The sequence below is a fragment of the Mixophyes fleayi genome, chromosome 10 (assembly GCF_038048845.1).
Source record: "Mixophyes fleayi isolate aMixFle1 chromosome 10, aMixFle1.hap1, whole genome shotgun sequence".
NCBI lineage: Eukaryota > Metazoa > Chordata > Amphibia > Anura > Limnodynastidae > Mixophyes > Mixophyes fleayi.
This window is the reverse complement of record NC_134411.1, coordinates 60,351,020-60,374,149: the sequence shown is the minus strand read 5'-3', so window position 1 is coordinate 60,374,149 and position 23,130 is coordinate 60,351,020. Positions and strand designations below refer to the sequence as shown.

General features: G+C 42.4%; 1 protein-coding gene across 2 annotated transcripts in view; it reads left to right on the top strand.

Annotated features, from left to right (window-relative positions):
* Positions 1-23,130, top strand: part of SLC12A4 (solute carrier family 12 member 4) — a 1,264,335-nt gene that overhangs the window by 1,076,596 nt on the left and 164,609 nt on the right. For both annotated transcript variants that reach the window (XM_075188833.1, XM_075188832.1), the window contains exon 2: positions 3,297-3,586. In XM_075188833.1, coding sequence (XP_075044934.1) covers positions 3,500-3,586 — 87 coding nt within the window. In that variant the 5' untranslated portion in view covers positions 3,297-3,499. The remainder of the gene's footprint in view (positions 1-3,296; positions 3,587-23,130) is intronic.

Below are 23,130 nucleotides of genomic sequence, written 5' to 3'. Positions count from 1 at the left end.
TTTAGGTTCATGGGTTTTCGTCTGCCAGACGGGTACTGCATAGACAAGTGTTTGCCGATGGGTTGCGCAGTGTCCTGTGCGTATATATTGAAGCGTTCAGTTCCTTCCTGCACTGGTGTATACAGGCAGAAACGGGTCACGTGGGAATAGCTCACTATTTGGACGACATCTTGATCATAGGAAAGGCTGATTCATCAGAGTGTGCAGACATACTGTTTTCGGCTCAGGCTTTATTTTCTGTTTTGGGAGTGCCGATGGCACATGACAAGACGGAGGGTCCCTTACATTGTTTGTCATTCTTGGGAATCGAGATTGACACATTGGAAGGGTGTTGTAGATTTCCCCAGGAGAAGGTTAAGAAGCTGGTAAGATCAATCGAACTCACCTTAGCTTCAAGGTCTATTTCGCTGCGCCAGGCCCAGTCGTTGTTGGGCTCCTTTAATTTTGCGTGCAGAATCATTCCAATGGGAAAAGTGTTCTGTAGAAAGATGCAGTTAAGGGTAGGTGGTGTGCGGATCGATGGCCGGAGTCATGGCGCTCCAAAGGGTTGCTAGACAACCTGCTGGTGCTTGGCTCCACAGGCTGACATTAAGGGTACGCCATGTCCCCCTTTTGTTTGGCAGGTAGTTGAGCAGGTATTGTAAGACTGGCGGAAGCGTCGCTGGCTCCTTCCACCAGGAGATCATATCGGGCTGCTTGGCTGCAGTGGCGGCAATTCTTACAGTTGCGCGGTCGGTGGGACTCAGGTCAGAGCGCTGACATGCTGGATTTTATTTGGGCTAAATATCAGGAGGGAAATACTAAAACATTAATGGCAGCCATGCTGGCGGGCATTTTATTTATGGCCAAACTTCACGGGTGAACTGATTTTATGAAAGGGTTTTTAATATCTAAGGCCCTGAAGGGCTGGTTGAAAGTGCAACCAGGGAAGGGGGATCTGAGAAGGCCTGTTGTTAAGAGTATTTTAAGAAAAATTATGTCTGCGCTGGCATATATAGCTGATGATGCTTACAAGGTGCTGCTGTTTGGCTCAGCTTTCTCGCTTGCTTTCTTTGGCGCATTTAGGGTGAGTGAGTTAGTGGCGCAATCTAAGCATGATTTGGGGAACGCTTTGTCGGCCAGGCATATGTTTTTGGATGTTAACATGCTTTCTTGTCAAATCCTTAGATTCAAAACAGATCAATCGGCTCGTGGTCAGTGGATTTCCATCTCTGCTCAGGAGGATCGTGAGATCTGTCCCGTGTTTCTGGGCAATAAGTTTGAGAAAATTAGACCACCTGGTGCTGAGCCCTGGTTGATTCATGCCGACAGGTCTCCACTGTCGAAGTTTCAGTTCACAGCCATATTTAAACGTGCGTTAGTGCATGAGGGTTTAGACCCGTCGCGCTTTGGTACGCACTCCTTCAGGATTGGAGCAGCTACAGCGCTGCGGCTGAGGAGGGCTCTTCAGTTAGTGCCATTAAAGCTTTAGGTCGTTGGAAATCAGATGTGTACAAAATGTATATCAGGCCGAACAAATAGTCAGTACGCAGTAGGTCAACCCCCTCCCGTGTTAACCTTGGGCTCTGCTGCTCGCCGTTGTTTTTATACGGGGGCATGAAGGGATTTTGCCATTTTTTCCTCTGAAAAAGGTCTGATTAGTGGTGTGCCTCCGGGGTTATGGTTTTTACCTTCATTTGGGTTAACACTATCCCCTTTTAATATTTTGTAAAGTAAATTAAAAGTAATTAAAAGTCACTCTAAGTCATTTAGAAGTTAACTAACTGTTCTATGTTACATGGAGCTGTGATACGAATAACAAGAATGGAACAAGGTGTATTGGTGTGAGGCATATGAGAGCAACCTGTTGGTGATGACTCCTATTATCTGTGTTGCAGGTGGTTCAACTCGGAGTTTAAAAATATGGTTTGTTGGGCATTCATTCGTGTTCTGGGCGGCCAGATATAAATTTGCCAACAATAAAGAAGCCTTTGGAAGACCAGTGGATATTCGGTGGATTGGTGTAAGAGGTTTGAGATGGCAACGTTTGATACCACTTTTGACTGCTGAAATTACTAAAGCAGGCCCACCAGATGTGTTGGTGATACATTTGGGGGGTAATGATGTGGGCATAGGTAAGTCTTTGGACTTAATTATAGCCATTCGTGAAGATCTGAGGAGCATTAAAAATCGGTGGCCTTCAATATCGGTGTGCTGGTTCAATATGATATCCAGAATTAACTGGCGTGCAAAGATAGCTTTCAGTAAAATAAAAGCCATGGTTTCCGAGTTAAATAGGGAAACAAAGAAAATAATTTTGGAAATAGGGGGAATAGTGGTAGATCACCCCTTGATAAGATCTGAGTTTGAGCATCTCTATAGGAACGATGGAGTTCACCTTTCCGAAGAAGGTATTTGGATTTTTGTAGAGCAGCTTTTTTGGAGAGTAGGTCAGTTAGTGAGGTCTATGGGTGGCGGGCTGGGTGTCCGTTAAAGGACTCCAGCGTGGCAGGAGAGCTTTTACAATCAGCGACTAATTCATACGGTGCTATCGCTGATTGGCCGCACGTCACTGCTCCTTTCGAAGCACCCTGGCTCTTAGTACCTCTGTGCGAGGACCCCTTGACCTGCACTATGCGCGTACGTCTTGGGGAGCCCAGAAGGAAGTGGTCACGATGACGCCAGATTTAGCACCGGCTGATCGTATAGGACTGTGGAGCCTGGGACCAGTGGTTAGTGCCTGTGGGCCATACACTGTTCGGTTTCGCTATTAGTTGTTAGCTGATTGTATCGCTCTCGCCGCCACCCTTTCATAGGTTAATTTATAGTAAACAAATAAATAAAAATAAATAAATAAAATAAATAAATAAATAAAAAGTTTACGTTATTTGCCACTACAGAGTTGTCGGTGTCTTTATTTGTAGTTAAGAATGTATAGTGATAAGATTAACGTTGTTAAGGTATAGTGTAATGCTGAGGGAATCAGCAGTATGTAGTTTATTCTTTTTTCATCTCCGATTTCATATTTTAACATATACCTACATAGGCCTCCAGAAGAACAACTAATAGTTATAATGTGGCCACTAGGACACAGGAGTCTACAGATGACATTTTACTTTAGTCAGTGCTGCAGAATAAGTCGTTGTTGCTATATAATTAAAATAATTTACCATATCTGTCCTCTTTAAAGCATGGCAACTACATTGTAGTTTATTAAATAAACTACAACATACTATATTATAAAGTATGAATATACTTTTAATACTTTACACTTCGATGGCAAAAGATTCACATATTTTTCATCGTTTGTTTTACAGTCTATTCAGTCGTTGAGAAGATGGGTGGAGTATGAGAGAATATGTTAATTTCCTGGGAGGAAGTGAGACCATGGTTTCGGAATTCCTTTGGAAGTGCGGAAAAGCTGTATTGCCTGGCTGGCAACTGGAAATTTTAAGTAGTAACTTAAAAGTATAAAAGAAAATGTTTCATTTTACAGTAGTTCCAGTAACTGACAAAGAAAATGACAACGTGGAAGGCTTTAACAGTGTGGATTATCGGGACACAGGGCAGGGTTCTCGGGATCCATATGATTCTGTTAGTTCGGATGGTAAGTTATAAGTTGGGAGGAACAGATAACCTGTAGCGTTCGATCATTTTTGCAAATGAATGTGTTTTTAGTTATAGGGATATCGTTAAATTAACTAACTCGGCGCGTGATCCAACATTGACTGTGTAAGTTTTTGTACTTAAAAAAGTGCATATATAAATTAGCAACCTTAGGTCATAGATGGCACTGTGACTTCTGGGATGACTGACTCGTTCCACCTATTGTTATCTACGAATCGGAACACATAAACAACGGCTATACATTCATTTGCTTTCTATGAGCTAAAAGTACAAAGTTCAGCCATAAGTTATTTACTGGATTTGTGTGTTAGAAAAAGTGTCGGAGTCCAGATTTGTGTTGTGCAATATTGGTTTCTTTCGAAGTAGCTCCCAGCCATTATCACTTGAAACTTAATGATAGGGTGAATACATATATCAACATGGTTATGCATGTGAAATTATCAAGTGGGAATTTTATACAATGCAATATCGTGACTACAAAATCCGCTTTGGTTTTCCAGGAGATAACATGATTTTCTCTTTTATGTGTAATGAATGCAAAGTATAATATTGTACTACCCCATGATGGAAATGTTTTGTCCCGACTGTTATTGCTTATGGAAAATGATAAAGGTTAAACAATTCTGCAGTAGTATACACTACAAATAACTGCAGTTTGTTTTATTGTATCTCTGAATTGTGTTGTGGATAGACAATAAGACACAAATTTTATAACAATTTAGACCTGTTGTTGCCAGATATCCGAGTACTGGGCCATCTTGAAATGCACTCCGGCGCCGGAAGGGTTAATGCATGGCCCTGGAGGGGTTAAATCACTGACGCTAGGCGTAGTGTGAAAAGTGTTTAAATAAAAGTGTTTTAAAATAAATAAAAAAATGTATTTTGAATGTGGGATGCAGCGCCGGGTGAGTAACACCCATCGCTGCAGCACGGTAGGTGTTAAACCCCGGTTCCTAGTGTAAAAATGTATTTTAACTAAATGGCAATGTATGTGTAGGCGCTGCAGCGCCGGTAATAAAAAGGCGCTCAGCGCTGGGAGTGTAAATATGTATATTTTAAATATTAATGTGTGTAAAATGTAAGAAAGGTGCAAAGTAAATGTATGTTTGTGACTGGATCACTGATAAATACTAGAGATGTGCACCGGCGACTTTTGGTGTCTCGTGTTTTGTGTTTTGGATTCGGATTTCCGTGATGTTTTGGGTTCGGATTTGTTTCGCGAAACACCTGCCGAAAGGTTTTGGTTCGGATTTAAGGTTTTGGATTTGGATTTTTTTTTTAAAAAAAGCATAAAAAGTTCAAAAATCAAGTTTTTGGGCTTATTTTTACTCCTACGCTATTATTAACCTCAATAACATTCAATAACAAGCATTTCCACTAATTTACTGTGTATTCTGAACACCTCACAATATAGTTATTAGTCCAAAACGTTGCAACGAGGTATCTTTCTGGACTGCGTAGTGGAGTGGTCCCCACAATATAATAAGAAAACCATCAACTGGTCTTAAGCGCACCAAAAAATGTACCTGGACTGGTAGAGGAGTGGGTCACCACAATATAAATTAAAAACCCTGAACTTGTATGATTCGCACCAATAATGTACCTGGACTGCGTAGAGGAGTGGGTCACCACAATATATATAATAAGAAAACCATTAACTGGTATGAAACGCACCGAATAATGTACCTGGACTGCGTAGAGGAGTGGGTCACCACAATATAAATTAAAAACCCTGAACTTGTATGATTCGCACCAATAATGTACCTGGACTGCGTAGAGGAGTGGGTCACCACAATATATATAATAAGAAAACCATCAACTGGTATGAATCGCACCGAATAATGTACCTGGACTGCGTAGAGGAGTGGGTCACCACAATATAAATTAAAAACCCTGAACTTGTATGATTCGCACCAATAATGTACCTGGACTGCGTAGAGGAGTGGGTCACCACAATATATATAATAAGAAAACCATCAACTGGTATGAATCGCACCGAATAATGTACCTGGACTGCGTAGAGGAGTGGGTCACCACAATATATATAATAAGGAAACCATCAACTGGTATGAATCGCACCGAATAATGTACCTGGACTGCGTAGAGTAGTGGGTCACCACAATATAAATTTAAAACACTGAACTTGTATGATTCGCACCAATAAATGTATCTGAACTGCGTAGTGTAGTGTTCCCCACAATATTATTTAAAAATTTTGCAGCAACAGTCAATGTTGTTTAATATCTGATACACCTCTATCTGGACTGCATAGTGGAGTGGCCCTGGTACCCAATTTCGTACCGGGGCCACAATACCTCCTCCAACCATGGTACAGAGCATTCATCATTGACATCCCATCAAGTATGTTAAAGACGGACAGGGTCGAAGTGTTATTGGTTGACTTTGTAAACCAAAAAACTGTCCCTGTTGCACATAGTCGTGTAATGAAGACTGACTTTTTCATTTAAAGGCACCATCTTTCAAGGGTAGTGTTTGTAAGCCATATTATACTTTTGGTAAAATTTGTTTAATTTGTTCCTCTTTTTATGGTAACTACTAATAGAATTAAAGTATTAAATAAATAGAAGCGGCAGTTCCTCTTTATGGGAATTAGTAATAGAATTAAAGTATTAAATAGAATTAAAGTATTAAATAGAGTGGTATAGAGTGGTAGTGTGGTATAGAGTGGTCCCCACAATATAATAATAAAACCCTCAACTGGTCAGAATTACACCAAACAAGTATCTGGACTGCGTATTGGGGTGGCCCCGGTACCCAATTTGATACTGGGGCCACAATAAAATAAATATACCCTCAACTGGTCAGAATTCCACCAAACAAGTATCTGGACTGCGTATTGGGGTGGCCCCGGTACCCAATTTGATTCCTGGGCCACAATAAAATAAATACACCCTCAACTGGTCAGAATTCCACCAAACAAGTATCTGGACTGCGTAGTGGGGTGGTCCCGGTACTAAATTTGATACCGGGTCCACAATACCTCCTCCAAGTTCCAAGTGTAGTGTTTATAACATCTTAACACTACACTAATTCTAGCACGTCAATACCTCTTGTTTTAAATAATGACAGGACATTTAAATTTTGAGTTAATTTATTGAATTTGTTGGCATTTTCTTTTACTTTTTGAATATGGCAAACGACTGTTGAATGGTCACATAATGCCAAAAAAATAGTTGCAAGATGGAATTGTCCTTGGGCCCTCCCACCCACCCTTATGTTGTTGAAATAGGACATGCACACTTTAACAAACCAATCATTTCAGCGACAGGGCCTACCAAACAACTGTGGCTGAAATGATTGGTTTGTTTGGGCCCCCACACCAATAAAACAATTCATCTCTCCCTGTACAAACTAAACAGGCTCTACTGAGGAAAGATGTCGTCCTCATCCTCAACCTCTGATTCCTCTCCCCCTACAGTGTGTACTTCCTCCTCCTCACACATCATCAATTCGTCCCCGCTGGACTCCACAACCACAGGTCCCTCTGTACTATCTGGAGGGCAGTGCTGTACTTCATTGAGGAATTGATTATTCATTTATATAAACATAATTTTTTCAACGTTGTGAGGAAGCAACCTCCTTCGCCGCTCACTGACCAGGTTCCCCGCTGCACTAAAAACTCTTTCCGAGTACACACTGGAGGGGGGACAACTCAGTTAAAAAATAGAGCCAGTTTGTACAGGGGCTTCCAAACTGCCTTTTGGAGTTCTTCCACGTCACTACCTCTAGTTAATTTAGATTACAAGGCTTGTAAATATAAATACTTTGAAGATAAAAAAAGCAGGCTGCACAGACTGTGGAGCTAGAAAGTAAAATTAAATGGACCACGTTACTTTGGTGGCTATCTATGCCCCCCGCCCTACACTTGTAGTTGAATATAAATAAAGCAGCCTGCATAGACTGTAGAACTAGAAATTCAAATATACAAAGAAATGGACAAAGGCAGTTTGGTATCTGTCTGCATCAGATCCCCTCTCCACTAGGAGTAAAATAGAAAATTATTCAGCCGTTATATAATCTAGAATATAAATAGAAATTGAGAAAGGCAATTTGGTATCTGTCTGCATCATAATCATCAACATCCTCCTCAGCGCCAGCTACATCAATATCCTCCTCCCGGTGTACAACATTCACACCTTCATTAGCCAAATCTGTAACTGGACTGTGGGTGATCCTTCCAGCATATGCAGAGGGCGTGCTGCAAATGCTGGATGGAGTCACCTCTTCCCGTACAGTGATGCGAAGGTCAGGGTTCACAACCAACAAGACCTTTGGACTCGCCTTGGGGATTTGTGATGTCATCTGTTTAGAAGGCAGAGTTCTTTGCTGTTTTGTTGTTGTTGCTGACAGCATAACTCTCTTAAATTTTTTGTAGGGGGGGGGGAGGAGGGCTTAGGTCCTTGGGTGAAGCTGGACCACTAGTCATGAACACGGGCCAGGGCCTAAGCCGTTCCTTGCCACTACGTGTCGTAAATGGCATATTGCCAACTTTACGTTTCTCCTCAGATGATTTTAAGTTTCTCTTTTTGCTATTTTTTGAGAACTTGGGCTTTTTGGATTGTACATGCCCTGTACTATTAGATTGGGCATCGGGCTTGCCAGACGACGTTGATGGCATTTCATCGTCTATGTCATGACTAGTGGCAGCAGCTTCAGCATTAGGAGGAAGTGGGTCTTGATCTTTCCCTTCTTTATCCTCCAAATTTTTTTTTCCATTATATGTAGCACAAGAGAGCGTACCCCTAAGCCACACACACTCGGCAAAGCCTTTAAAAATTATATGCGGCACAGGAGAGTAGCACTGGACTTATACTGCTGAATCAGTGAACTTTGTAATAGCAGTACCACTGGACTTATACTGCTGAATCAGTGAACTTGGTAATATAATATTGCAGTACCAATGGGCTTATATACTGCAGGATTGGTTTTACAAATTTGGTTGTAATTAATTCTTTTTTAAATTATTTATTTTTTGATATTTTTTTTAATAACTTTTTTTATTTTTTAAAACACTTGGGAATATTGGGGAAATAACTATGCCCTTAGAAGCACAGAGCACAGGACACAGCACCACTGGACTGAACAGGACACAGCACAGGACCCAGCAGCACCACTGAACTCAAAATTGACAAAGCACAGCACACAGCACCACTGGACTGATACTGCAGAACACAGCACAGCACAGAACTAAACGGCACAGCACGAGATCTACCAGGACAGAGGACCACCTAACACACCCTCCCTCTACCCTGATCAATGCCCGAGTGAAGATGGCGGCGACTAGCGGGGAATTTATAGGATCCGAGTATCGCGAGATCCGACAACGGGATTATGACTCAGAGCCTCGGTTTCAAGTTTTCATTTGGCGCCAATACCCGGATCTGTCTCGGATCCGACTCGGATCGGAAAGGTTCGGGTGGGCTCGGATTCACAAAATCCGAGTGCGCTCATCTCTAATAAATACACAGCATCCCTATTCCAAGAGGTCAGGAGTACCAGCCCAGGTACACCAGCAACGAGATACGCTAACGTCAGTTACCCAGAAGATACCTGGTTCTGGATGCCGGTATAGGAGTCTAGTGGTGGCAGCATTTGTAAGCCCCTCCTACTGCGGTAAGAGGGCGCATTTGGTATAATGAAAGGGAAGGATGGTAAAGTAAGCCCAGCCGGTTCCCAGCAAGGACAGACGGGGTGGCATAGGCGTGTATGTGTAATAAAAAAGAAAGTACTTACCCTGGGCTGAGGCAGCCCTGGATCCTCTTCACCCCCTGACAGCCAGCTTTGGTGGCTGCAGTAGGGGCTTAACAACCAGCCTCCTGGAATTAAATGGGTCCAGAAGGTGCAGTGCCTCCTGTTGGTCTCGGGAAGATAGTTCCAATAGCTTTAACTAGCGACAGGGCAGGGACTGCTGCCCCTGGGCCTGGCTGCTCTCCCCTTTTACTATTTTCGACCAGGGATCAGAGCAAGCATTAGAAAGCCAACAATATTTACACTTATGTATGAAATTCTAGAGATGCTGTGTTGTCCTGCATCTGGTTTTTAGATGCAGAGAATCTAGGAGCAAGTCTTAATTAAAAGTTCCTGCCTTCAATGTTGGACCTTCACACATCAAAATATCTAATTAGCATGGGGCCCCTCTTTAGACAGTCCAGAATACACATTCCCAAAGAAAGGTACAAACCCCAAACAAGCCACTTCCCCACATCACAACACAAAAAAGACTTCCATCCACATAGGCTTATTGTATCAGATATATACCTTAAGAAATAATGCATCTATTCTAGCAAGGTTAAACAAGGAACAAATTTCTTCCCCTGGTCTCAGAAATGAAAGATTTCCCTTGCCAAAATATACACAATATCAAAAATAAGTGCATATGCAAATATATAACTAAGCGTCCTGCGCTATTTCCGTTAAATAAATTTATACCAGAAGTTATTTATAAGTGATCCAGTCACATGGTGCCTTGAATAATTTAAGGAGACCCTAAGGGTGCCTCGAAAGGAGAGAGTTTGGGATCCACTGGTCTAGTGTATCTAGCCAAATAGCTAATTGAGTTAAGCCATTTCATTGAATAATCAAGAGATTGTATATCTAAGTCTCTTAATCAGAGACTGTATATCTAACAGCTAAAGTGTCAACTGAGAGACCGCTGATGTAAGGGAGAGGATTGAGACATTTGACCCGACTCCCTGTATATAAAGAGAAGAATATAGTGAGAGGAGAATGCCAAGAGAGCTATTCTAGCTTGGAGGATCCTGGTGTACAAGACATCAGCGAAAAGGACTCTGGGCCAGGCATTTGGGTTCTGGTGGAGAAAACCCTACCAGGACAGGGTTACTGGCTCATACAGACACTGTCTAGCTAATCGGTAGTGATAATATTGCGGGAGGATAAAACTCTGAAACAGACTGAGATTATTATTTTGGAGTGATGACTGCGAAAGGCTGCTGGAGGATACTGTAATGGAAAAATTATGGTACAAATATATGTTGGATAAAACAATGTTGATGTGTATAAAATCTGTTGGTCAAATGATTTCTTTCTGTATTCTGTGAAATGGTTAAATTGTTTTTCTATGTTATACCCCACAATAGGGCATCTATTCATAGGATGTTAAAATAGTCAGCAGCTGTCAAGTTATATATAGAGAGGAGTGTAAGAGGTCACATATGCCCTTTGACCTGCTTAGGCATAGAAATCTGTGTACTATGAAGAGATTATATATAACCAACTTTGTCCTCATGAGGTATATTCTTTAGTATGTGATGTGGTTAGTGACGTATGTAAAGAGGGGTGGTGTTACTTCTATATAACTTGTGTCTTACATAGAGGATATTGTCTTGTTTCATGATGAATACAGACCATTGCATATGCAATTTGTAAGTATTAAGATAACCTTTGCTTTTTCAAATACTTTATATTTTTTTTTAATCATTTATGCGTTAACAGATACATGCTACCATTTACCCTGTATCTTGTAAATGTCTTGTGGTGTTGTGCTGTCATAATAAAGCCTTATTTTGGATATTCTCTAGTCTACCCGAGTGAGTTGAATCCCACTGAGGGTAACTGCCATCCCAGCTAAGGCTGGTATCCTCACAATCTTATTCCTGTGAAGCATTTTATGACTGTTGTGATATGTTAATTGGACATCTGGGTCTCTTTAAAAAAAATAAAAAATGGAGCTAACACAGGAAGTGAACAGTGCCCCTGATGAAACCACTAGAAGTGATGAAAATGCGTAAAGTGAGTTGTGTACAATCAGAGAGAGGCTTGGAAACATTGTTCTGACAAGGACTCTAAGGTGATCAGTATATTGAGCTGTGTCCAGGCTATTGAACTTCATTCTGTGGCGATTGATGAGTGAGATAGAAAGTGTTTTTGAACATACTTTTTTAATCCCGATATGTAATTCCAATAAAGATATACTGCTCTTACCCCCCCTCCCCTCCACAACCTCTTTCTTGCTTTTATTTTTCAGAGTCTGCTTAGTGAGGAAGGGCTAAAATGAAGCGGTTAGTGCAGTTTAAACAAAATGTACATTCATTTCGTACATTTTGCTGGTTGCATTATTTATGTAGTTCGTCTATCTTGCATTTAACACAATTTAACTTTCACTTCATCCTGTGACTTCCTCAGATTTGCTGTCTTCATTGCTAGGAGGTATCCTGTCTCTCTAATAAGGCATGACAACAGGTAATGACCTCCTGCTGGGCCTTCAGGCTAATGCAGGTGTGACAGGATGGACCGCTTATGCCACCCTGTCTATTGCTGTTGGGAACCGGCTTGGCTTACTTTGCCACCGTTCCCTTTTGTTATCCCAAATGCGCCCTCTTGGTGCAGTGGCAGGGGCTTACAATGCTGCCACCACTGGGCTCCTTACCGGCATCCAGTACCGGGTTTCTTCTGGGTAACTGATGCTGCGAGTGTACCCCATTACTGTTGTACCCTAGGTTGGTAACCCTGACCTCTTCCTTTGGATCAGGGTAGCAGTAAATGGATCCCCACTGGCCTATCACATTGGCCAGAGCTGATGGGTAGCAGGCAGAGCGGTGGTACAGGATGCTGGGTCCAAATTTAAGAACACCCGGGAACGGATTAGAGTTGGGTCTAATCTGTTGGTCATAGGAATCGGCATAGAGAAGTTTCCAAGCAGGTTTTTGAAGCAAGTGATGTTTATTTGTTCTTACACTGGTCAAAGGTACCGCTGATCAGGTCAGATTAGACAAGAAGAAAAACTTTTTTTTTATAAAAACTTAGAAATGAACAGATTTACATCATGTCACATAGAAGTAGTATGTTTATCCAATGTACTGTTAGGGTAATTTTACCTCTCCTTTATCAAGTCCCTTCAGATATCAGTGAGAAAAGATGCTGGTTAACCAGGAGATCAGTAATCAAGACACAGGCATGCCAATGTCAAGATAGATACTGAGCTGTGCTCGTTTATTAGTGGGATACATTTATACATGAAAAAGCGTTTGATCTGGTTATAGAATAGAAACACATAATTGATATTTTCCTGAGTAAATATGAATCTTCTGACAAAGCTAGTTAGTTCTCTTCATGTCACTTTTATGGGTTCTTATCAACTTTCACTGGAGCCAGTACTCCCAATGTCATCATCCATTATCCCATGTGCTAGGCCTCCATCCGGGGTCTTTGAGATAGGTCAAGGCTGGAGCTAGTGATTACACTGAAATGTATTTTTAAGGCAAATACCAAGATTTTTAACTCCTTCACATATCATTATTACCATCATCACTGAGGACCTAGAAATTCTTTCACAATCTCCCACCTTTTAATAATATATATAAAAGGTTAAAAATTTTAAGACCTGAAATGGTGACATCTAACGCAGCCCAGACTACTTTTGTACAGTCTCTTGTGAGAAAGCAAAGGGTCTTTCACCATTCACCCGGGAACGAGTAGAGATATCAGCACTTCTGCCCCTGTTTATTCAAAAAGTATCTTTTCTTCATGCCTCTGCTGCAATCTCTGTATAACTTTTCTGAATGTACATGACATATACCAGTTCCATCCTATCAATATGATCAATACCACAGTGATAATGAGTAGTGGGTGTACTAATAAGTTAAGTATACCAGTCATAGATGGAGATTATCCGGTAAATATATCCCACCAATGTTTCTCTACATCATCCTTCAGTTTGGTGGCTAAAGCTTTTAATTCATTACCTTCTATAACCGTTACCATTTTTGCGTGATTGTTAGTATAGTTTATCTGTTTTAAATGTTCATTCAGCATTATTGTTTCATTTATAATTTTTACTATTTTCTCTATATTTAAGAATAACTGAGGCAGACTTAGGCTATTATACTTGAACATTATGTCTACCTGTGACATTTGGGCCTTTACGAAATATCAACACTTTCCCTTGCCATTGTAAATGTGTTATATTCATGAGACACCCTGAAAATGGGTAGGTCAACCAGTAGATTAGTATTTTTTTCATCATATGTGATTATGCAGACCATTTGAGGGGCTACCTTTTATTAGTGTTTCATATTCCTTTGGGTGTAATGCCCATACACAAACACTAGTGTTATGCTGCAACATGCATGGTTCAAATACTGCAGTTTGTTGTGGGCAAACAGGTCCCATGTCTGTGTTATCACAGAGATCTAGGTTATGTGTCCAGTGTGACCAGCGTCATCTTGCAGTGTGATGGTGCACCCAGGAGTCTCGGTTCTGGAGTTTCACTGATGTGGGGGTGGTCAGCAAGACCTGATATGGACCCTCGAACCTTGGTTCAAAAGTTCTCCTCACGTGTTTCTTTAAGTACACCCAATTGCTAGGTTTCAGCTTATGCGGCTGTAGGTCTGAATCAGACTCTGGAAGTGAAGAAAATGCTAGAACATACAAATAGTCAGTTAGACTTCTAATATAGCTAGTCAAATCTCCATGTTTTTGTTGTAATTGTTGTGGATAATAACGCTCTGTCTTTGGTAGTGTTCCAAAAAGTATTTCATAAGGAGACCGCTTGCTATTCCTATTTGCACAGTTCTTACACTGAACAAGGCTATGGGCAGGCATTCTGGACATGGTTTGTTTTTTTGTTTTTTCAGCTATGATTTTCTGAATCTTCAGTTTCAATGTCTCATTTAACCTTTCTACTCGCCCACTAACCTGTGGTCTGTATGGCACATGAAAAGCTTGCTGTTTGCCTAGATCTGTCATTATGTGTTGCATTATTTCCCCTGTGAAGTTTGTACCTCTATCTGATTCAATTACCTCAGGGACACCATACCTGCACACATTCTCACCAATCAGTTTTTACGCAGTTGCTTTTGCTGTTGCCTTGGCTACTGGCCAAGTCTCCGGCCATTTACTGAAAATATGCTCTAAACATGTTTCTTATTAGACTGGCATGCTGTATGCCTTTACCACTAGAGGTCTTGAAATCTCTGCTCTTCCATATTGGACCAAAGTCCTGCGTCACTCCCCAAGCATACCTGGAATCCGTGTAGATATTGGCAGTGGTTCCTTCTGCATATTCCTATGCCTTGGTGAGTCATATCAGTTCAGCAGCTTGTGCTGACAGTATCAATGATAGTGGTCCTGAGTCAACTACTTCATTTTCTGTAGTCACCGCGTATCCTGTAAATGGTGATCCGTTATCATAATACCTGGAACCATCTACAAAAAGTTCATACACAGCATTAGACAAGGGAGAGTCAGTAACATTTGGAAGAGTCTGTGCTTCCATATCCATAAGAGCGAGGCAATCATGTGAAAAAGAAAAATTGTGGTTAATATTTTCACCCAATTCATCGTCATCACCTTCACTATCACAATGTCTTTCTTCTGACGGCTCTTGTTCTTCACAATTATTCCCTCCTTTTGAATCTTGAGAGTCATACATTAGGGGTAATAATGTTGCTGGATTTAATACTGTGCACAGTTTGACTGTGACATGTGAAGCACTTAACAATGCTACCTTGCACTTAGTGAGTCTGGCTGCTGAAAGGTGTTTTTACCTGTTGTATCGCTTGTACTCTTTGTGGCGTCAGATGTTTAGTGACCTATGAAATGCAGTGTCCTAAGAAAATTACCTTCTGTGCTGCTTGGAGCTTGGATTTGGACACTCTGCAGTCCTGCTGGGACAAAAAGGTTAGTAGAGAAACCGTTTCTTCTTTACACTGTTGTTCACTATCAGCAGCTATCAACAAGTCTTTAACATACTGCAATAGTCGGGTAGTTTCAGGATATTGCGGTAACCAACCTTGTAAGACAGTTGACATTGCTTCAGAGAATTCTGAAGGGCTGGTGGTCCCTCCCTGGGGCAATCTGGTCCAGCAGCATTGTGTTCCTTCATGCGTAAAAGCCAGCATTTTCTGTGAATCGTTCGTTATTGGTACAGAAAAGAAAAAGCATTTGCTAGATCTATAACTGTAAACCACATTGATGTAACAGGAATTTGGTTCAGCAAGGTATGTGGGTTTGGGACAATGGGTGTGTTTACAACCAGTCGTTTATTTATTTCTCTGAGATCGTGAATTAACCTGAATTCGGGAGCTCCTCCCTCTTACTGTTCTCTTTCCTTGACTGGGAATAAAGGTGTATTAAAAGGTGATCGACATTTCTTTACTATACCTTTGCCTTGGTATTCTTGTAATTGTTTTGTGATTGCTTTATTCTGTAACAAAGTCAAAGGATATTGTTTAACACATATTAGTAGTGTGTTAACAGTCCCACATCAGTTTTTTCCCTTTGACCATATTTTCTCAGGTACATCCTTCAGCCACTGTGGTAGTGGTGCCTCATCTTGAGATGTGTTTTCACTTGGTTGTATCCAAAACACCTGTATTGCTGCTTCTACCTGATTAGATATGTTGTCTGGAAGTTGACTGGTGTATTCCATCCCTTCTGGGGTGTATTTAATGTATGCCCTCATTAACTGTAACATGTCGGCACCCAGTAGATTTACAGGACAAGTGTTAGAAGTGAGAAACTCTATAGGGACAGGAGTACAGTCTTTGTTTACTTGTATCTTCACTTTTTATACTTTTCCTCAGGTGTATGGGCTGTCCTGTCAACCCTGATGCTTTTACATAATCTGAGGTCACTAATTTTTGTGGTACTTGATCTTGTCCCAATACTGTTTGGCTTTCTCCCGTGTCAATTAGGCAGTCCAATTGTTGACCAGTGGGCAGTGTAATTGGCACAGTATTTCCAGGCAGCTTACCTTCTTCAGAGGTGTTTACAAGAACTGAACAAGGTGTTGACAACGGGGAGCCATATCTTCATTGATTGCTGCTTATGGTGCCCTGGTGACCGCCGGTTTCTCTTTGCTGCTGCTGCCATTTCTTGTATTTTCTGCAGTCCTTATTCATGTTACCTGGTAATTTACATCAAAAACATCTGCCAGTCATGTCCTCACCTTGATTCCTTGCACTTACTGTTTCTGATCCTTTTGGCTGCTGCCTTACTTGCCATGTTCCTTTTCCCTGTACCAGGTGTACAGTTACCTGAGGAGTCTTTTGGGCATTCTTTTCCCTTTTTTCTGCTTCCTGGTCCTCCAGTCCTCCAAGTACCTCTAGCAAAGATTACTTTATCATAGACAGTGCCTCAGGTCTGACTGTAAAGAGTTGGCTTCTTACCTCATTCTGTACACCATTCAAAAACTTTGTTTTCAACATTCTTTGACCATCTGGGGTTTCTGTAGAAAAACCATCATCATTTTGTCTTGTCGTTAATTTATCCAAATACATCCTTACTGAATCATTTCTCTGTGTTATGTCTGGTGCTGCTGGAGCTTTTAATTTTTGTTTATGACACCACCATTGTACTCTGGCTAGAAATTCAAGACCACTGTTATACGTATTTCTTTCTTCTACAGGAGTGCAGGATGAGTAATAGCCCCCCTGTCTCCTTCTGGTGCTCTTGCTGTTAACCCCATTATTTGAGTCATCACTCCTATTATTAGCACCTTCGGCAGTATTGACATCAAAATTTGGGTTAGGCACCCTTTGTATTTGTATCCTCCAACCCCCACCGCCTCTTTTCCACGTTCAGCACCCTCCTGTCGTCCCCCACGCCACTCCTCTCCCCTTCTCCCTGACCGCAACTGACTTTGCCTCCTTCTTCCCCTCTAAAATCGAGGCCATCCGTCTCGAAATCTCCTCCTCCCCTTCCCCGCCGGCCCCCACCTCCCACCCTCCCGCTCCCTCTAGCCACCACTCCCTCTTCTCCTTCCGCCCCACTACGGGAGAAGAAGTCCACTCTCTCATTTCATCCTCTCCTCCATCTTCCTGTCCCCTGGACCCCATCCCCTCCCACCTCCTTTGCTCCCTTTCCCCGCCACCTGCTCCCACCTCGCCCACCTCTTCAACCTCTCCCTCTCCACCGGCATCTTCCCCTCCTCCTTCAAACACGCTCTTGTATCCCCCATTCTTAAGAAACATAATTTCAACCCCACCTCTCTCTCCAACTATCTCCCCATCTCTCTTCTCCCCTTTGCCTCCAAAATACATGAGAGGCTCGTCTGCAGCCGCCTCTCCACCTACCTCTCTAATCACTCCCTCCTCGATCCGCTCCAATCTGGCTTTTGGCCCCTCCACTGAAACTGCCCTGGCCATAGTCCCCAACGATCTCCTCTCTGCTAAAGCTAGGGGCCACTTCTCCCTTCTCATTCTCTTGGATCTCTCAGCGGCCTTCGACACCGTTGACCACCCGCTCTTGCTCCACACCCTTCAATCCTTTGGCCTCTCTGGCTCCGCCCTGTCCTGGTTCACCTCTTACCTTGCTGACGTACCTTCTCCGTCTCCACCTCTGGATCTATCTCCCCCCTCCTTCCTTCCAGTAGGGATCCCCCAAGGCTCTGTTTTCGGACCCCTACTGTTCTCTCTTTACACCTCTTCCCTGGGTGAACTCATCAGCTCCTTTGGTCTCAAGTACCACCTTTATGTGGATGACACCCAACTCTACCTTTCCTCTCCCGATCTCCCTCCCTCCCTCCTCTCCAGGGTGTCCGCCTGCCTCTCCTTCATCTCCTTCTGGATGTCCTCTAGATTCCTCAAACTTAATCTCGCTAAAACCAAACTTATTGTCTTTCCCCCCCGCTCACTCCCCCTCCCCTTCCGACCTTTCTATCACCGTTCTCAACTCCTCTATTTCCCCTGTTTCTCAACTTCGCTGCCTCGGCGTCACCCTGGACTCCTCTCTCTCCTTTGCCCCTCATATCCTCTCTCTCGCTAAATCCTGCCGCTTCCAGCTGCGCAACATCGCACGCATTCAGCCTTTCCTCTCCAAAGATGCCGCTAAAGCTCTTGTCCACTCTCTTATTATCTCCCGCTTGGACTACTGTAACCTCCTCCTTACTGGCCTCCCCCGCTCTCATCGCGCTCCCTTTCGCTCTGTACTCAATGCTGCCGCTCGGCTCATTTTCCTTTCTCGCCGATCCTCTTCTGTCTCCCCCCTCTACCAATCCCTCTACTGGCTCCCCATCCCCTACAGAATCATGTTCAAGCTCCTGTCAGGAGCCGCAGCGGCGGCACCGCCGCGACTCACTTCCTGGTTCTAGTGAACTTCACGGCCATCTCCATGACGACCGGGGCGTCACTTCCGGTTCTCGGGCCAGACCGTTGCCAAGGCAACGGCCGGACGCAGAGTGTGACAAGCGGTGCGCCCCGGCAAGTGAGCCAGCCGGGCGCATGCGCTAGGATAGCCTGCGGGCTAATTAATGTCAGGGGCATGGGTTGTGATGTTTTGCAGGGCTAAGCCCTGATTGGCCAAAGTCTGTATATAAGGCAGGGAGGGATTAGCCTCCCTGCCGGTTATAGCGTCCAGTTTGCCTGTTAGCTTTACTTGCTCCTGCTCCTGCCTTGTATTGGTGAAAACCTGTTGGACTGATTACCTGTGTATGACCCCTTGCCCGGATTTGGACCCTGCCTGTGTATCTTGTGACCCTGACCTTCTTGCCTGTATCTGGACCTAGCTATCGTGCCTGTGACCCTTGACCCCGGATTGTGTATTGGTTTCCCTGTCTGCTGCCGGCCCTCGACCCTTGCCTGGACTTACTCAGCTTTCCTGGGTTCTCCCTAGTCGGTACGCACTTCACGACCCACTGCTAGTCTGCGGCCAAGTCTGTCCCCACCACTAGGGGCTCCAGTGAACACCTGACTGGCAGAGCAGACTCCGGATTGTGCTGTACCGGCTAGAGGGGTTCCTAACAGCTCCTCACTCTTACTTTCAAGGCCCTCTCCAACTTCACTGCTCCCTACATCTCCAAACTTATCTCCATTCACGCTCCATCCTGCCCTCTGCGTTCGGCTGACGACCGCCGCCTCTCTTCCCCCCCCTGGTTACTTCCTCCCGTGCTCGCATCCAAGACTTCTCCCTTGCTGCCCCCATCCACTGGAACCAGCTCCCCCACTCCATCAGAACTTCCCCCAACTTGTCCAGCTTCAAACGGGCCTTAAAACCTTCCGTGAGGTCCTCCTGCCTCTCTCTACCCCACTGGGGGCTCTCACCTATCATCTAGCTGTACATTGAGTGTCTGAGTTACTGTGCTTTTTGTTAACTGTACCGTGCTGTCTCACCCTGTATTGTGTTTCTGTCTGTCCCTGTACGGCGCTACGGATACCTAGTGGTGCCCAATAAATAAAAATTAATAATAATAATAATCTGACTGGATACATATTAGTGTGAGCATGCAATACCTGCTTATCCAATGTTATTCTCCTTCTCACCCCCTGATTTGTTGTTTCTCTTAATGGACTGATATTGTGATCCTTCAACCGGCTTACCATCATTGGTATCTTGGAAACATTTTCCTTTCTCCTGCAATAATTATCTGTACAAGGAGGTGCATTAGATTCCACATTGCAAACACTGTCTCTCAGGATAATCATTTATTAGCAGACTGAGAATGGATTTGACTTGGGGTTTGAAACGTGATTGATGGAGTGTTACCTGCATCCACTGGGGTCACTGAATGAGTTTCTAATTGCGAATGCCCCCTTTTGTGCTGCAAACTGTACTATGTGACCTTCCTGTTGAGGTACTGGTGTATCTTGTCTGTTGTCTGGTTGCTGCGGTGGAGCTGTAGGGTACACATAAGGTGGTGGCATGTCTAGTAGACCTGTACCTATCTGTGCATCCTCTCCTCTCTTCTTTTCTTTTTTCTCATCTCTAATGATAATGTATACCACATGTTAACCACATCTGCTTGTCCTTTTCTGCTTATCCATGCTTTATTGGTGTTTTGAAACCTTTTCCACTTTTCTGTATCCAGTGTGCCCTCTAGTGGGAAACCTGCTCTGTCAAATATTTGTTTTTAAATATTTGTTGTTGATTTTTTTTTTTTTTTTTTAAATTTCTTTACTTCTCTGTATTCCTGTACCTTTGTGGGTTTTATAAACCCAACAACCCCGCTAGCTTGTGCACCCAAGTATTCAGAATTGATCAATTTCTGACTATACTGTACTGTTGGGTTGCTTTACCGCATGCACTCTTATAGCAGTTATCTGTAAAATACAGATAACTAATTGTACCTCAATACCACCATTCAAAAACCTCTTAATTCCTTCTATTCCGGCTGAAAAATATTTGCATACTATACAAAGAAATATAATCAGATAACATACAATTAGAACTATCATGCAAATTTCTGTTACAGCTGTAGCCATTTTTGCTTTCTTATTTCATAATCATCAGAATATACTTTTACAATTTCATTACGTAACCCAGGTAGTAATTTCTTTATACTGTACAGACAGATAGGCTTCCCTTCAAAGGGTATGTGATTAACTTGATTAACACATCCAAAAACAGTTCTATCAATTACAGCTTCCAGTGTAGAACAGTATCATCAGAATGGTTTCTAAGTATAACGGCACATGAACAGTCTGAGCAATAACCAAATGAATTATTAAAATGCAATTGTGAGTAAATTCAACCATATAGTTAGCGCTTTTTATGCTTTCAAACAGATATCTGGGTTCAGGAAATCTCTCTTACCATATACAGATGAACAGCTTTTAGACACACAACAAGAATACTGCACAGAGAGTAAATCAGTGGAAAAAAAATCACAGCTGAATTTACTCATAGTACGGGTTTCAGCTGTCCGTGATTCTAGCTGATGCTGCAAGCGTTATTTGTCATCTGTATAGGTTGTCTGAGATCCCGGCTATTCGAGCCCCCATGTAATGTTAGGGTAATTTTACCTCTCCTTTATCAAGTCCCTTCAGATATCGGTGAGATAAGATGCTGGTTAACCAGGAGATCAGTAAGCAGGACACAGACATGCCAGTGTCAAGATAGATACTGAGCTGTGCTCGTTTGTTAGTGGGGCACATTTATACATGAAAAAGCGTTTGATCTGGTTATAGAATAGAAACACATAATTGATATTTTCCTGAGTAAATATAAATCTTCTGACAAAGCTAGTTAGTTCTCTTCATGTCACTTTTATGGGTTCTTATCAACTTTCACTGGAGCCAGTACTCCCAATGTCATCATCCATTATCCCATGTGCTAGGCCTCCATCCGGGGTCTTTGAGATAGGTCAAGGCTGGAGCTAGTGATTACACTGAATGTATTTGTAAGGCAAATACCAAGATTTTTAACTCCTTCACATATTATTACCATCATCACTGAGGACCTAGAAGTTCTTTCACAGTATAAATAAAGTTTTTATTTTTACATAGTACAGTCACTATGGGAGGAAAAAGGGAGAAAAGCATGGGAAATAAGAAAGAGGCAAGAATATGGGGGGCGAGATCAGCCGTATAAGCAAGGAGTGATATCTGGAACATCCCGCTATTCATTTCATAATTTTCAATACCCTTCCTATTGTTCAAAACTAGCACCAGTAGAAGCACCATCTACTTTAGTCAGTTACTACTTTATTCCAATCTGAATAGAATTACACCCAACCTCCATCCTCCTAAATTTCTCAGCAGAGGCCACCTAGTTCCTTCAAAGACCTGCATGATATGAAGCTGGGTCGGTTCTTCAAGGATATCTATATAAGCACCCCACTTTGCATGGAAATGCTTGACCCCTTTCTCCAAGTCGTAGAAGGTGGCTCTTCTATCGAAATACAAAGTTTCCATCAGCTCCGATTTTACCTCCATTACCGATGGAATTATATGAGAGGTCCATTTGCTCAAGATGGCTTTCTTTGCCAGGGTGATTTTAACTGTATGTAGCGGTTTAATTTGTAAATCTTTTATCTGGTCTTTCTAGGCATCAAAAACTGTGAATAATAACACGTTATAATTAGAAGATACCTGTGTTTCAAAAGTGAAGTTTACAAATGCTACCAGTTTATTCCAGAATCTAGTGATCTTTGGACAGGACCACAAATTGTGTACTAATGAGGCTTGGGACTTCTGACACTTACGGCATATGCCCAAATCTGTTGTCACTATATGTCTCCTCTGTATCTGCGATATATACGCCCTATTAATTGTTCTGATATGGACCTCTTGAAGTCTGGCAGAGCTGAGGGCTTTCATTATATGTTTCGTATAGTGTAGAATCTCTCCATGGGGACGGAGATCCGGGAGGTCTTGCTTCCAAGATTCCCACATTTTGAACCAAACATTATCAAGTTCAGCATCAATTAGATCAGTATACAAGTATTTATTCTTAAATCTATTCATTCTAGAGAAAACCAGGATTGCCTCCAAATCACCTGTGCCCTCTACATCATTTAGCACCAATGTTCGTTATTTGCTTAAAGCATAATGTCGAACTTGCAAGTAAATATAGAAATGACTGTGGAAATGCATGCATTTCCCGTACTGCTGAAAAGAGTACAGAGTGCCTCCTGGATCAAAAATATCCTTCACCGCCATAATACCCTACTATATGCAAAATTTGAACATTTTATTTTCAAGTGAAGCTGAGAATTCTGGGTTACCTCAGAGTGGTAAGTATTTTGTGTATTTTGAGTTACTTTTTAGCTTTCTATTTACCCAGTCGGTATATGTATCTCTAAACAGTATGTTGTTTAATTTTGTAGAT